Genomic DNA, 16738 nt, shown 5'->3' with positions numbered 1-16738 from the left:
TGTTTTTCCCAGGAAGCTGCGGTTATTTGGAGCTGGTTGTGGGCTTGTACGGGCCCAAAGATTTTGACAAGACCCAGGGGTAGAAGGGAGAGAGAAGCCAGCAGCAGAGGAAAGGCTGGGGAAGCTCTTTAAGTTGTGACCTGAGCCCTGCTGCCTGTATGTCTCCAGCTCTGTCTTCTTCTGATCACTGGGAACCACACAGCAAGAAAAACTGTGCCTGGGGAAGAACATGACGATATGTGCTGAGTCGTCATTTGGCTTTTTTGATGTGAATTGTTCTATTGTACCTGAGGTTTTAGTTAAAGGCACTATGTGGAGTATGATACAACACCCACTTTGATCAGGATTTCAACCCCCGAGCCACAGAGGAACCATAACAGCAGTGACCAACCAAATACTGGTAGTCTGTCTGGTGTTGGTAGAACAACCAAAAATTAAGGAGTTGCATTTGCAGCTCAGTATCCAGAGAGCACCAGGAGAGGACCTCTTACAACTCTGAATTCAATCCTTCTCTGTAATGTGTTAGAAAAGAAGTTGGGGCTGAAGTGTAGGAAACAGACTAATCTGTTGCATCCTGATGGTTCATGGAAAATTCGGTCTGGTTACTGATAGTTGCTGGGCTAAAATGAACGTTGTCCAGAAATAATCCATTTAAACTTAAACCAATCAGTAAAGTTGATGAGAAACTTTTCCCTCAAAGCCTAGAGCAGTTGACTTTACACTGATTTAATGCAGAATATAGAAATATAAGGGTCAGAATCCAGCAATCACTTTGTTGAGGGAATATTTAGGAATTGCACTAATTAACTATTCAGTGAAAGTAATAAATAATTACTGAAAATAAAAATCTAGAAAAAGCAAAATTACATTTTCTTCTTTTTTTTTAAAATCATTTTGTAGTTCCTATCAAGGAATTTATCTCATATAAACATTTTATTACACATTAATTTTAGCATTTTTAGTTGAGAAATGATGTGAATGAGTAACAAGATTACCAATTTCACACTACTGGAACGTATCTGTCCTTAAAATTTACTGCGACTCTATTGTGCCCCCATGTGGCATTACTGTGTACTTTTGTTTTTCTTTTCTTTTTTTAAGTGTGGGTGGCCCTGAGCAGCACTGAACCCCAAAACTTGGCAACAGCAATGCCACACTCTGCTCATTAAGCAACGCACATTACACTTTTCCTTTCTGAAAGCTTTTATGTTTATTTCATGATTGATTGCTTCCATTTGTTTTGGGCAGCCAGCAGCAGCCATGAAGAACATGCCAAGAAGCTGATTTACAACTGTGGCTTCCTGTGTTTGACCAACGTTTCTACACAGACCCACCTCACAGAAAACCAATTCTACCTGCCGGTAGAAAAATCTTGAAACTCTCTCACAGAAAAACAGACACAATTTTGAACTTTTGCATGTTTCCGGGCATGATTACACTTTTCCCATTAGCTACACTTGAGTTCATGCCCAGTATGATTTTTTTTTTTCTTCTGCAGAAGCCTATTAAAAGGATGGTTTGCATGAAACCTCGTACATTGGGTCAATGCAGCATGTAACCAGAGGAAGAGCTGCCTCTGCTCACTACATTCCACAGTGAGAGTAAAATGCTGAGTTCATTCAATATCACGGCTCATAGCATTCGGGAACTGAATCCATACAAAAGAGATATTTCACTTCACTAACCTTCTCTATCAGTTCGTAGCTCTCCTCCATTTTCAGGGCTCTGTTCTGCAGGGAGATGCAGGCTCTGTGGTGGACCTCTAGCCACTGCTGATAGGACGATTCACTAATGTCTGTCACCGCAAAGCACAGAGTGCGCAGCCCTGGAAGATTAAAAACAGAATCACCTCCGTCAAATATCACAACTCCATACACTTGATAAGCATGGCGTTCAGATAGATTTATGCGGTGTAACGGTTGTTGATCATCTCATTGTATAATTCAATGAATACGACTACTGAGAAGCGACCACTTAAATCATTCAGCATTTCTATGTATTTCTGATGCTGAGTCCTGGTGGGTGGTTACTATGGAGAACAGTGCAAAGCATGCAAATTGTACTATAATACTAATTGTTGGTGGATGCGTACTTTTGAATGCAAATGTATTATATTGTAGAGACAAATGTGAAATGATATGTTGTTGTATTCTATTTTCAAGACACCCTTTTAACGCCATGCTAACAGATAATAATTAGCCATCTAAACCACATCTAGCTAACGTGTAATTATTTTTTTGTTGCGTAGTTTTTGCTCAATGTCCATGTCAGACAAACGTGTTAGTTTAGAGACCAGAGAAAAAGAAAAGCATGACAGGTTAGAAAATCTTCTCAAACAGCCAATATAATAACCAAGTGTTATGATACTAATGCAGCAAATCCAACCCATCAAGGCATCTGTTTTATAGACAGTGCACATCTTTAATTCAAAGATGGTTACATAAAGACTTCACACACTGTATGATGTCTGTGCACTGCAGCAGTGTATAATGTAAAAAAAAAAAAGAAGCGTGTTTGTAGTTCCTCTGAACATAAATCTGTTGAAAGTCCAAATCTTAGCAAAGAGAAGTGACAGATTATTTTGTTAAATGATAAAAGCGTTTAAGAGACATCAAATATACAGATATTAACTATCGCTTTTCTTTTGAGAGTTTGAGGACATTGCCATATTTTCAGCTCTTTTTCCAAGTTCCCGTGTCTGAAGATCTTCACAATCTGTCCTGAATGCTATATTTAGCCCACATCAAATATTCAAAAATGACATCATGTTGCTGGTGTCTCACAAGGGGGCAGTATGAACACAGAACTAGAAGAAGTGTCCGTGGTGCAGTTTTCTTAAGCTCCACTGCGTTACGTTCATGTTCCTGCAAAATACTCACACTGGCGCTAACTGTTCATTAGATAATGGTTCAGGAGGAAAACCTTTTAGGGAAAGAAAATCTGTTCTGGTGCTTCAACGGAGGATCAAGTGTGAGATTGTGACCGGAAATAAAAGGGATGCGTATAGAATACTGTGTTTGAAAGCACCCTAAAAGATGCTTTACTTGTGGCAGACAGGGGGCGATGTTCATCTACTCACCCTCGGTGGCAAACTGCTCCAAGTGCTTCAATGTGATCTCTTTGTACCTCGAGCTGTCTGCCAAACGGTCATAGATCACTGTGTCCTGAAGGGAAACAAACACTCGCTGGTTACTGACACCCAGAAAGGAAAGAAAGGAACCTCCTGGACTTGTGCTACTTTGCAGATGGGAAATCTAAAGCTGGATTCAGCCCTTATGAGATGCACTTTGTGTTTCTATTCAGAGATGAATGGCCTTCTGGCTATTTGTACACTTTAAAGGCTGGTACAGGAGACTATATAATATATATACAAAAATGTATCTGAATCATGTAATGGATTAATTATTCGACATTTGAGAATTATGTAATGTGTTCATATAATGGATACATTTGTCTATATTTGAGAATTAAGTAATGTTTTTTAACAACATAAAAGCAGCGTAGTTATTGAAGAATTTTGTCAGCTCAGCATCAAACTAGAATAAAACATAATCAGTCGATCCGTTAAACAAAAACAGAATCATAAAAAAAAAAATCTACATTTGTTTAAAAAAAGAAAAACTAGAATCAATGTTAACCTATTTTTAGCCAAATGATTATTAATATTGAGGCCAGGAGTGATCAGTTAATGCTTTAATAACCCTGACAATGCTTATTATGTATGCAATAATACTCCTGTTAAGTTTAGGTCATAACAGATTATAGAAAACATGTTCTTAAATCCTTAACATTACATTTAAAATTATTATTTTCTTCTAAGTGTTTAATATTGCATTGACTAAAGCTAGTCTGTATTGCCCTCAATATGAAACAACATTTGTGTCTGTTATTTTGTTCGCGTGCGAAACGCAGCGATCTTGCTTTATCCTGCCGCTCATTGAAAAGATTTCCTGACATGAGCAAGAGGCAATAAGAGGAGAGGAGCGTTCGACACTTGTATGTGTGTGTGTGTGTGTGTGTGTGTGGGGTGATGATGGTGATGGGTTGTCATGTGTTGCCATGGAGAGAGACAGACACTCACGGCTCCTTTGCAGTAGAGGCGGATCTTTCCAGATGGGGTGCGCATGATGACTGACATCCTCTTCCTCGTACTGAGGGACAAAAAGCCAAAGGAGAGAGTGTGAGAGGAAACGAAGGAGAAGGTGGAATAAGGAGAGACAGCAAGTGAGAGAAATCACATTACAAGGTGTTCCATCCGCTACTGCACATTATGACTGTTTGAGCTAGCATGTGACTGCTGAAATTACAAATCAAAGAAGGTGGGGAACAAGATATCACACCTCAGTCACACTATGAATTAGCACAAATTCTGATTCTGTTAAGGATCAAATAGCAAAATAATTTTTTGATGTACACCTACGGTCCATATGGGAAACAAATTACTGAACACAATGCTGTTGTATGCATAATAAGTAAACAAGCAACGGTTATCAAAGAAGTACCTTGTGAACTCCAGCACATGAAGCAGTTCGTACTTTTCTTCTTTCCCCAGCTAAATTAAAGAGACATGCATGTTAACACACCCCAACAGGAAACACCTCCACCTCAGTCTTCTGAGACAACTTATCTTAAGTAGCACAAGCCAACCCTGCCGTCCTCCTCCAATCAGCCTTAATTGCACTTTAAATGTGTTTATCAGTTGCCTGCACTGAGCTGATGGAGGGAGAATAACAAGGTAAAATTCAATTAACTTCCTTAATTGTAAAGACCAGTAGGTACAAGACAGTGATTAAGTAGATGCCGAGAGCTTTAGAAGGTCTAATAAAGATTAAGAAATTGGACAAATGTCTGGGAGACGATGTTCTGACCAGAAGAAAAAAAAAATGAAAATGGTTCTGGCCTTTCCTGCTTCAGGCTCTTTGAGTGCAATCATCAGGCAAGCCAATTAAGAGAACAACAGGATGGGGTGGCCTGAGCTTTGGAGAGGACCCACTGGATCGGCTCAGGATATAATCACAGCAGATGGGGTGTTTGACATTTCCCATTACTGTGGCCACAGTAAAAAAAAAAAAAAAAAAATAAAGTGTTTTATGTATATTAGTTTTAGCCTTAAGGTCTGTTTTGGAACATACAAAATAACAAAAACAGTGCATTCATTACCTATTTTTTTTTTTTTGCCTAGAGATATTCTAGACATTATAAAAACACTACAACTTCCTGAAGAAATAATTAGGTTTAGATGATAAATACTTTGTAGCTGGAACACCCAGTCTATTAGCGTAGCTGAGTTTAGCATATAGACTGGAAACAAAGGGAAATATCAGGCCAGACTCCAAAGGTAATAAAATCTGTCGCAACCTCTTTAGCTCAATAATTTATACACCATACTCTCTCCTTGATTAAGTCCATACAAAAGTGTAAGTGTAAAAACAACAATTTGCTATTTTATAGGGGTTATGTGTTCTTGACGAGGTGCAGTAAATTCCTGAAGTCTCTACTGGGTTCCTGGTAATTACTCCAGGTCAAGAAACTTTATGATTTTTTTTTTTTTATTTTTTTACAGAATATACAGGATTAAGTGTAATAAGTGTATTTCTTTAATACATGACCATAAAGAGAGGTCAAACTCTTCCACTGTGGGGTTAAAGTAATTTTCTAAAATTCGTAAACATGGGACATCAGTAGTATATCCCCTTCAATCACAAATACATTAGACTTTTATGTCTACAGCTGATGAACTGGTGAAGAAATTACAATCTATTTCACTGATAAATCTTGTAAGTACATAACATTTCTTTATTTTTTTAGCTTAAAGCCCTGTCATCGTCTGAGCCAATAGTCTTATGGATTGTCTTTTTTTTCTTGTTCGAGGTCATAGTAGACCATCATGCTGCCAGTATTAAAGATTGAGTGGATCCATCAATCAGCTCAATAGCCTGCATGCCTTTCATTAAACCCGTCTTGTCCAACTTACGATTTCCACAAAGACGCTGTCTGGGGTTCGACCAGAAAACACAAAGCCGAGGTTTAGTGCTGCTCTCACCAGAGCTCCTTCATCTAGAAAGAAAAGAGGGAACACAAAATGTTACAGACACGCTCGTCACACGACAGAATTGTGTCTCGACCTGGAATCTGATCCTGATATTTGCGATAAGAACCCCATTCACACTTGGTACATAAACCTAGTTTATCTTGACACATTTTCCCAAAGAGGGCAAGGACAGAGCGCTGTGGACCAGGTAACCCACGCTGCTGCTTGCACGAGTACGCTGCGGGGTGAGAAAAAAGCTCTCTGCTTGTTTTTTTTTTACAGTTGACTTAACTGGCTTTCTCTTTGCTGCAATTCCCCCACACTGCTTCAAACCCCAAAGCTCCATAAGGCCATGACTGTTCTGAGCAATCAGGCAAAAAAGTAATCTCTCTCATCAAAAGCAAAATGAAGATGAAAAGCAGCAGCATTACTGCGTTTAATCTTACATCAGGAGCCGTTCATTAGAAGCCCAGTCGGTACTTTTGAAGCTATAGCTAATGAAAGTATTCATTGTTTCTACGTTGAACTGAACTGAATAGAGGTCTGCTTTACTTCTATTCTTCGTAATATTACTGGTGTAGTCAAAAGCATGAAGCATCAGGAAACATTAACACCACTGTAATCGTTGTAATCGGGTGTTTGTCAATTGAGATTTAAAATGTTCTCATGAGAGTAACTTCTTTGTTTACGTTTGGATCACAGATTTATTTCTTTAAACATACTGAGCTCATTAGGATGGACCTTTATTTTAAGGGTAATTTACATAATGCTTCTTGGGGCAAACACTATGCAAAAGCAGGCAAACTAATATTTATAAGATGGGTTTTTTTTTCTGAAATACAAAGGCAGCTTGTTTTAAGGGCCTCAAATTAATTTCACCCCCTCTATTGTTTGTCACTGTGGCAGTTTTGTGGAGTTAAAAAGAATCATGTTGAAGGGCATGTTTTCATGATTGTCAGCTGTCTCCGTTCATTACTTTCAGCTGTGAATGTGACAGACTGGGGGATCATGGTGAGGCTTAAAGAATCAAAGTGACACACACCATGCACTTTGTAAACAGGAGATTTAATTTTATAACATGATTCCTGGCTCTCTTCTGCTCCTGTGATTATATTTATTTCTTTATGAAATACTGGTGCCTGGAGGCTGCAGGGGTGCGTTCCATTCGCGAAGGCACAGAGGTCACCAGGTGGAAAATGAAATATTACAGCAAATATCAAGGACACACTGTATCATTATTGCAAAGCATCGTGAACCTGGCCCAGGCAGGGCCGCAGCACCAGCAGTTTAAGACCTGCAGAGTTGGACCGGAAGAAGCGCACATGCAGCAGCAGTTTAGATTTACAAATAAACACGTCGCCGAGCAACGGCAAGCAAGGGAAGTAGCAGTTTCTGAAATGTTGACACTTACTCCACCTAAAGGCCAACAAGTGCTTCAAGAGCTAATTCTTTTCTATTTTTAGGTGCAGAGTGTGTGTTTGTGTGTGTGTTGGAAAGTGTACTATGTTCACACTGTGTCGTTGTGTCTTCCAATTAGTAGAGGCTGGGGGCCCTACCTTGCTCTTGTGTTACATATTTGTACAATAAACTCTGATATTATTGAAATAATTTATATATCTGGACTGTATTGGACTTCAGCTGGAATGACTACTAGAACGGTTGAAATTGCAGAATCTATCATTTTCTATGTTTACAACATCATCATCTTTGAATCCCCAGGAATACACTTTTTTTTTTTTTTTCATACAGATGATGCAGGTCGGCAGGTTTGAAACTGATAGTGATCGAACAACGACTGCACATGGGTGTGGACCAACTTGAAAGTGCACATTTATGATTAAAATCCCATTTGATGATACACTTGTGAAAATGTGAAAATGATTAGCTGCAACATCTCCCAATATCAAGCCTTGATAACATAAATCAAATCAAGTTAGCAAATAAGTCTTAATTCTTTGCATGTTTAAGTTTACATTTTTCTCTTTTGAGCCACTAGTCAAAGTCATCCCTAAATGATCACATCATACACTGTAATAACAGCAGAGCCACATACTTTCTATCCAAAAGCTATGTTCCTACTGGAAGGTGATCTACCTGGAGATGCCGCCTGGTAGATGATTTTTCCATCCGTGCGCTCGGGGACTGCAGTGTGACAGATGGCCATCATGGTCATGAACTCCATGATAACAGCAGCTGTAGGCTGTAGGGAGGAGGAAAGGGCACCGTGACTTTTAATGTTCTTTAATAAAACATGTAACAGAAGAAAAACAACAAGGGAGACCTTGATGAAAGTGTAGTAGGGGGGAGATCAAGGGCGGAGAGAACAACAGACTACGATCAACTTGCACGGCTCACAGCTGATGTACATGTGAAAGACTGATGATGCACACAACCTGCAACAGCAGCCATCGCATGTGTTGAGTGTGCAGTATTATCTATTGTTGTATGTTTTTGCACTGGAGATTTGGGGCGAGTTGTAAGTCAAAGCATTTGTTTAAACCGTGTCATAGCACCAGATGCACCAGATACAACCATGTTGTGCAACAATTAAGTGAAATAAAACACCATATATTGTTAGGAAATACAGTTTACCTACATCGCTTTAACAGAGTAACAGAGAATCTGACCATGAATGTTTGAAATCTGAAGCTTGGAGTCTGAGAACATCAAGACAGATTGCCAATGTTTTGGAATATTTAATAGAGAAAACTGATTAAAAATGTGTTTATTACACAGTGATATTAGAAGTATAACAACTTCTAATTTATAATCAATTAAAAATGCCCTTCACGTCAATCATTTAACCCAATAAATAGAAATAAAGTTATTGCAATTTATAGATACCCGGGCTCCTCCAAAAGTACCACTATCCATCACAGTCCTGGACAAAAACTTCTCTAAACCCAGTTGTGTCTTAAATAGCCATTTTGTTCCAAAGCCAGCCTGAGGTTTGTCAACCCCTGAAATACATGTGGTTTCAGTACTCGATAGTCAGATTTGGCCAGACGAATGACTGCTGGTAACAAGCCAGCAGGATCCCACAGAACTCGCCAGCTGCTGACAGACATTCACTTGTGCCTCTTCATCCAACACAAACTTGCTTCAGTTAATAAAAGAAAAGGCCTAACCTATATACTGAGGGCATTTTACATTAATGAGGAGAACAGTATGACTAACTTGCCGTGGGTGAGCCTCAGACAGGCATCTGCTGAGGCTTTAGTCTGAGGCTGGAGGACCACCAGCTTAGAGTCAGTGGCCACAGCTGAGGCAGAGATATCAGCAGCCTGCAGGGCTACGAAAGGCCTGAATAATACAGCAACAGTACCAACAGTAGTCTGGCTGCAAACATTTGTGAACAATGAGTTTAATACCAGATTAAGCTCACCAACAGTTTGCCATCACCATGAGCTACCAGCTATGAATACAGCTGTCACAAACCTGAAGTAGCAAACAAAAATTACAGCAGCTCTAAGAAAAAACACGATCTTTCTTGAATAATACAACATAGTGCGAGAAAGAGCCGTGCTATAAAGCGATTGCTCAAAAGTGCTTGTTTAACTCCCCTTCTCAAACAAAATACTGTACCTGCATTCTCGGGCACAGAATTATTAAATCTGCTCCTTCTGTTGGCCGTGAAAGGCGTGATGAGAGGAACAGCGAACAAAGGAGCAAATAAATGAAGGGGAAGGAGGGGTAAATCAAAGGGCCTCTTGTACATGAAAAAAAACACAGTCTATTACAGTCCAGGTGGCTGCGAGAGTCCCTTCTGCCTCCTGGCAGCATGCTAATCTGGTCTGGGCTTGACAGGTATCCTCTGAAGGACATGTAAGGGTGCGCGCCCGCCTGCGTGTGTACGTATGCGTGCGCTTGAGTTTTAGATCCCAAGAGTGCTGACTTTTTGGCCACTCTCCTCTTTAAGGGTCTATTTAGGGGGTTTAGACTTGGCTTTGGGATTAAGGTTAGTAGATGTGTTGCAGTCAAATGTACTTTAAAGGATGGTGGTAGACATAAAGCTTGTCCTGTTTTTTTTAGCCTGGCAAACCAACAATGATGACAAGACTCCAGGAATAAACCATCATAAAACCACAACTTGTTGTGTTGACACAATATATTTGTTAAATTCAATATCACGACTTAATCAGTGAGCTTGGTAGATGGATTTTATACCCTTAGAAATACAGCAGCTTGGGGCGAGCTGCACCCCTGCTTTCGTTATGCTAAGCTAAGTGTCCCCTGGCTCCGGTTTCACATTAAACGGACATGAACTTAAGTTCAGTAAGTCAGTGAACATATTTGCAAAAGTGTCAAGCTACTCCTTTAAGCTCGGGGTTATGTCGGGTGGCGGTAACCCAGGCAGAGAGTGCGGCCCATCCGAACTTTGCTCTGACGGCGCAATTAGATGCGACAGCTAATACCGCGCCGTCCGTGCTGCCAGCGATCACCCGCCACCGGCTCTCCGGGTAACCTGTGTCACGGCAAGTGACAGACGCTCATTACTTCAGACGTGGCCAGTGTGGAAAAAAAAAAAGTTGAAGGGTCAAGAGACAATGAAGCAGGGAGCCCGGGCGAGTGAGCAACCAAACACCCACGAAGGCTGCTGAAACTCTGCAGGCGGAGAACATGTCCAGTGACTCAAGAGAACGCGAAAAGCACCAGAGGGGATGTTTATTTTTGTCAGCACTGTTAATTCCCCTCTCCTCCAGTCTGCCGTCCCCCTCAACAGTGTATCAACATTACTCCTACAAACAGCCCGCAGCCACGCAAAACTGTTGTTAATGATCAGGATTAGCGATGTTTAAGTCAGAAGCATCCTGACGGCGGTAACGACGACGGGTTTGTCCTGTGACAGCGTCAGGTGTTAGGCGGCGTTTAAACGGCGCTGTGTAAGTGAGAGCGGCGTATCGGTGGCGTATTAACTGAACTCAAGTTCTAAAGGTTCGAGACAACGCCATAAAAGAAACTTTCTCTCGCAGAATGAAAGGAATAGTTGGGAAAATCAGCTTAAACGCCTTTTAGCTCAGACTTGTTAGCTTAGCATAAAGACTGGAAACAGCTGACCGGGCACATCTGCCGGGACATTTGTTCAAATATACAAAAAAAACGGAGGCACAACAGTCGTCTTGTGTATCAGAAAGTGATTTATGTTGAAAAAATATGAAGCGGGAAGAACTGTGACTCATATTGAGACATCCGCCATAAACAAAGCATTAGTACAACCACAGCCCAATAGATTCATCATAAGCAGAATCATTACCAAACGTGCAGAGAGACTGCAGTTTCCAAACACCGGTTTGTTGTGCACCATCATTAGCAGCGGGCGAGGGGCTATCAATATGAAGCTAAAGCAGATCTCAGACAAACTCAATGTGTGGAGAGATTCTGCTGTCATAACAAAGCAAACATCACAGTGGGATTACTACTTTCCCTGGGCGGTACTACTGTACGTAATTAGATGTGACATTCTGCCTCCCCCACGCCGCTCCGCAGCTGAGTGACTCAAACAGCCAATCAATCACAGGCTCCATCTATTTCAGGACTACAGGTGGCCATTACCGCTCCCTCTTAAGTCCCATAAAAGACCACGGATTCATGTGATAGTGTGTGTTTTGAGAGAGATCGTTTTATTGTTCCATCTGTGGTCTCCTGAGTGTCTCACCGTGGATGAAGCATGTTTTGATCGTGTCGGAATCAACTAATGAGAGTGTTTGTCCGCCTTCGTTTATAGTGCCTTGTTGGGGGAAAAAAAACGGTAATCCTCCCCTAAGTATGGTTTTAATAAACTGATATTAAAGACAATTAAGTCCAACGGTCTCTAATTTTGTCATCGTCTGTTATGAAGCATCAGAGACGTTTCACCATTTTTTATGACACAACATAGGAGCTAAAACAGTCTGGTTGAAATTGCAGGACGATATTACACAACCGCACACAATTAGATCCAAAATCCTTCTTAATTTCATCCTAAACAGCAGCCGTCACTGCAGGCATGCGACGGGGAACCCTGACATTACTTACGTGATTACTTTGGCAGTTTTCCAGCAAGCTCGGGTCATTAAATCCTGCCTCTTCTGATGACTGTGTGCTGTGCCTGGAAAGAGGAGATGGAGAAGTCAAAACAACACAGCACACTGGACTACTTGATAGCACCCCGACACAACACGAGCAGCCAAGTAGGACATGCTGTCCTGACAGACTGGACGAGGAAAGAACGAATTTGCATCAAGAACAGAATATATTCTGACGACCACGGATATTATAGCAAAGAGAGTAGTTAACTTAAAAGTTAACTAGTAACAGCTTTTCTAAATAAGAACATGACCAAAGTGTCTCTTCGGAGCAAATATACATGTATACTGCTCTCAACGGGAGCCTGGTTCAGTCCATATATAAATTACATGATTGATTGCTGCTGTACAGTCTGGTAGGTATATTTAAATGTTAAATTAAGTACTGGCACAATTTATTCTTGCTTTGATTTAAAAATGAAACTAAGGTTGCAACTACATGTAATTATTACTATCATCGTCATTCAGTCTACTTCTACTGTACTTGTTTTGAATATAAAATGTTGTGATAAACACCCATTATAATTTCACAGAGGCACCCGTGACATGTTCAAATGGTTTCTTTTATCTGAGCAACAGCCCAAAACCCCCAAAATAGTCCGTGTAAAATCAAATATTGAAAAGGAAAAATTCACTGGGGAAGCTAGAACTAATCAAAGTTAAGAAATTGTTGAAAAAAGACAACCATCAAAATATACTCAGCGGGCACTTACTTGGATACCTACATAAATCTTATGCAAAGAGCTTAGGTTTCTACTGTTTTGTTTTTTATTATTATTTATTTAATTAAATTTGTTCTTGTTAACTAACTCATCTTTTCAGCTTTAGATCAAACTAATTCGCACCAAGATTGGCAGCACGAAACACATGCTGTTGTGCTAACACAGTACTGTGTGCCAACGGTATTGACATTTGCAGAATAAAGTGTTAACCACAATGCAGACAGAATGCAAATGCTGCTCCCCTGAGCTTCAGTGATGTAATGTACAGTGTGACTGTTTGGGAATCTGTCCATGCTGGCAGAAGCAGATCATCCTTAGAGAGAGCAATGTCCTGAAATGGGACATTATTATTTCACAATGCACAAAGATTTCACGCTCATACATTTATTCATTATCCCGTTTATATATCATATTCACTCCAGTCATTTCCATAAATAATAAATGGTGTTCCCCCTTTTGCTTTAGAAATTAAACAATGCGTGAGGAACGGCTTACAGGAACAGCACACAGGCTGAATTTCTGGCAGCAAAAAAACACCACATTACTCATACACTAATCAAAGCCAACCCTAAGAAATTACTGGAAACACAATTAGTCTCATACTTGTACCAGGAATACTTTTGTTTTTTTATTTCTGGCAAAATGCAGAACAATTCAATATCGAGAAATGTGATAGGTATAAGGCACCAACTACACATCTTTCATCGACAACAGAAAGTCATGCTAAGCTGGAAAAAAAGTAATTTGGATTGCGGATGATTTTCGGTAATAAAAAGGTTTTTTGTTTTTTTTTAGGCCTGTAACAGCGATTTAGGGCAGCAGTTTTGTAAGTAGCCACCAGCCGCTCGCTGGCTGTCCAGCAGAGATCAATTCATGATTCTGTGATCAGGCAGACAGCAGCTTTGTTCATGGCATTGGGGTTTGATAGAAATGTAACTGAGGCTGCCATTAGTGACCATAAGTCTTTCTGATCCCGCAGGATACGCTGTTCAGATCCCCCGAGACCCGACCAGCCGGCCGTGCCAGTAATATTCCCATCTACTGCACAGAAAATAGAGGTTTGCAGGGAAGGAATAATAGGAAAAAGTCAGCAATGCAATTAAACAGCAAGGCTGGAGTCGATATTGTGTTACACCAACATAGATGCACTTGAGATCAGAGAGATTTATCACACCTACAGGCTTGATTAAAATACTGCATGTCACGGAGAAATTGGAAAACAATCTGCATTACTAAATGCTCTGCGTACATAACCAGGCAGGTCGGATTTTTCAACTAAATAGCTTTAAGTTTCGTATCATATACTGTAAAACTGTGGTAGGTCAGATCCAAATTTCCAAATGCATGGATACAAGCTACTAAGCCACCTTATATGTTCATATGTGATACAAAAACATGTACAAATTCTCCCGCAAACACTCAACATGTTATTTTTTGTGTAATTAATAATGTTTCTGTGGAAGGAAGCCCTACAACATTTTTTTTTACAGCGGCAGTAGTGTAGCTCTCCACATCGATTGCCTTGAAATGAAATTTGTGGGGCACGAGGCTGGGTGAGGACAGATGGCTATCGATTATCTGCCGGCATACAGAGGTCCTGTCACTATGGGAACAAGGGTGCTGGCTCTTCACAGTCAATAACCAGGGACCAGTTCCAGATCGAACCTGTGACACATCAGACTGTCCTGTTCCCGTTAGAGGGAGGAAATAATAAACTTATAAGCGAGCTCCATCAGCGATATCAAAGAACTTCTACAGGGTTTGACTCTGGACTCATAAGCCATATTTTAAAATGACATTAATTTAAATAGATTTTAAAAAGAAACCAGAAGAATAAGACATATTCAGCACTCGTTTTGCTTGTTGTTGTTTTTTAAATCCATTAAGAACAAAACACACTAATTAATATTTCTGCTGTTTCTGTATCTCTAACATATCATGTGTATAAATAAAGCATCTAAATCAGTTGTTTCAGTGGAGGAAAAATAGCAATATAAAGAGACATGCTTTCATGGAAGCTGCCAACATCTTTTAAAGCAGCAAGACTCAACATTTTGGCATAATAGGCATTAACAAACAGGCTCCAATCCCCCATGCAAAATGGATGAGACACACCCATGCTGTTACTGCAGATCTCACCACTGTAGCAGATGGATCTCAGAAGTAGGACCGTGCAAGAGTGTGTGCGCATTGTGTTTTCGTGTGTGTGCTTGTGTGGGAAAAGAGAGAGAATAAGTGGGTGTGTAGCTACCATCTCCAAAGTTAGTTTGATGTTTACTGGAGAACAGGGGAGTGAGCTGCACCGCTTCAGCTTCAACACAACATACAGTAAACGCTGGAAGGCTTGGTCTATCAAACCAGATACTGAGCCATAAGTATACATAATAACGACTCGATTCAAGATATTCCTTCGCTTAAACAGATATATACAGAGATTCAAAAGCCACAGTCACATACAACACGTCCCATGTGTACTGAACACACAAAGAAAAACAAACACACACTGAGGTATTGTGTTCAAAGTCACAATTTTCACAAGGCAAGGCAGCACCAATACATCACAGAAGCGGGAAAGAAAACGACCAGCATTGAACACCCATCGTCTTACCAGTCATCCTCTGCAAAACTACCCTCCTCAGCCTCAGGGACGTGACTGTTGGAGCGAAGGTGGAGAACAAAAAGCATCGTGTTCGTTAACATGTTCTGTGAATGTGCAATACGCAAGGTGTAGAGTAAAAAATGGGATTGTTAAGAGTTAGTGTGATTGGTCAGATGCGAGGAGGGGCTGCAGCTAAGGTGCTGGGGTTAGGTTGACAGCAGTGATTACAGCAGGCTCTCTTTTTCTCGAAAGGGATATTCATATAAAATATTAAGGTTATTGCTGAGAGCTACATACTTGGAGCAGTCAGTTAGCCTAGCATAGCATAGATATATATTTATTTCAAGATTTATTTATTTCTATCTCTGTCCACAGGTAAGAAAAAAAACCATCCTATATCTTCTCATATTATATCTTGTTTGTTTATTCTTTGCAAAAGCTAAAGTGCTAAGAAATTAGATTTTTACCAGACAGGTTTCAGGTTTTACAATTCGCAATGTAATAAGGTGTAATAACAATTGCGATGACTCTAAGGATAAATATAATTTTTGCCAGTAACATTTTAGTGAACCTAAAATTAAATTAAAAAAATTAAAAAAAATTCCCCTCGGGGATTAATAAAGTAACTACCTAACCTACCTAACCTAACCTAACCTAACCTAACCTAACCTAACCTCAACCGAAGGAGGAACAAAAGTCATCATAGTTCAACGGACGCATTGTGAGGCTGATAATATAATAACTGGATGCACATAAGATGTCTGGACAATTATGTATATATATCTCAGTATAATTTGATTATAGTACATTAGACGGTTTATACTGCGCTGAGGACATTGTGTTTCAAGAGAAAATTCAACGAAATATCAGTTTAGGATCATTACGAATGTTTTGTATTTTAATAGCGGGAGCATGTCTTTGCAGCTGTAACAGCTGTAAGAAGCTGTAACAGTGCAACAGCTGCAACATGTCTGTTAGCATTTTGTGGATATGTTCGTGGTCACCAGTGAATGCAGCGTTAAAAACAACAACGTTAGAAACTAAATGTGGTCAGAGAGCACTCAACTCAAAATTGAGGCACCAAATTATTTTGACATCTCTGCTCTGGCGGACTAACTGCAGCGCAGGATTTTGTTAAGTGTACGGAGTGTAGCCAACCAGACGACGTGCTCCACTGAACATTACGGTTCTCCATTTGATTCAGGCTCAGTTTGATTCATACTGTGAGCCGTTCGCTCTTCCACCTTCTGTCAACACTGGAATTATTTGCGTTAACAGCAAACTATGTCTGCATAGCAGCTAATGTACAGTATTGCACATA

The 16738-nt window shown here is 40.1% G+C and overlaps 1 protein-coding gene across 4 annotated transcripts in view; it reads right to left on the bottom strand.

Moving 5' to 3' along the window:
• Positions 1-16738, bottom strand: part of atp8a1 (ATPase phospholipid transporting 8A1) — a 102248-nt gene that overhangs the window by 39757 nt on the left and 45753 nt on the right. For 2 of the 4 annotated variants that reach the window (XM_069694187.1, XM_069694188.1), the window contains exons 15-22: positions 15427-15471; positions 12047-12119; positions 8126-8231; positions 5975-6057; positions 4503-4552; positions 4082-4151; positions 3080-3164; positions 1686-1825 (exon numbers count right to left, since the gene is read on the bottom strand). In XM_069694187.1, the coding sequence (XP_069550288.1) occupies positions 1686-1825; positions 3080-3164; positions 4082-4151; positions 4503-4552; positions 5975-6057; positions 8126-8231; positions 12047-12119; positions 15427-15471 (652 nt within the window). The remainder of the gene's footprint in view (positions 1-1685; positions 1826-3079; positions 3165-4081; positions 4152-4502; positions 4553-5974; positions 6058-8125; positions 8232-12046; positions 12120-15426; positions 15472-16738) is intronic. The other 2 variants (XM_069694189.1, XM_069694190.1) reach the window with 1 other exon arrangement.

The sequence above is a fragment of the Brachyistius frenatus genome, unplaced genomic scaffold (genome assembly GCF_029030835.1).
Source record: "Brachyistius frenatus isolate BFR_SWC_R1_liver_20210118 unplaced genomic scaffold, ASM2903083v1 Contig_17, whole genome shotgun sequence".
Taxonomy (NCBI): Eukaryota; Metazoa; Chordata; class Actinopteri; family Embiotocidae; genus Brachyistius; species Brachyistius frenatus.
This window is presented reverse-complemented; position numbering and strand designations above follow the sequence as displayed.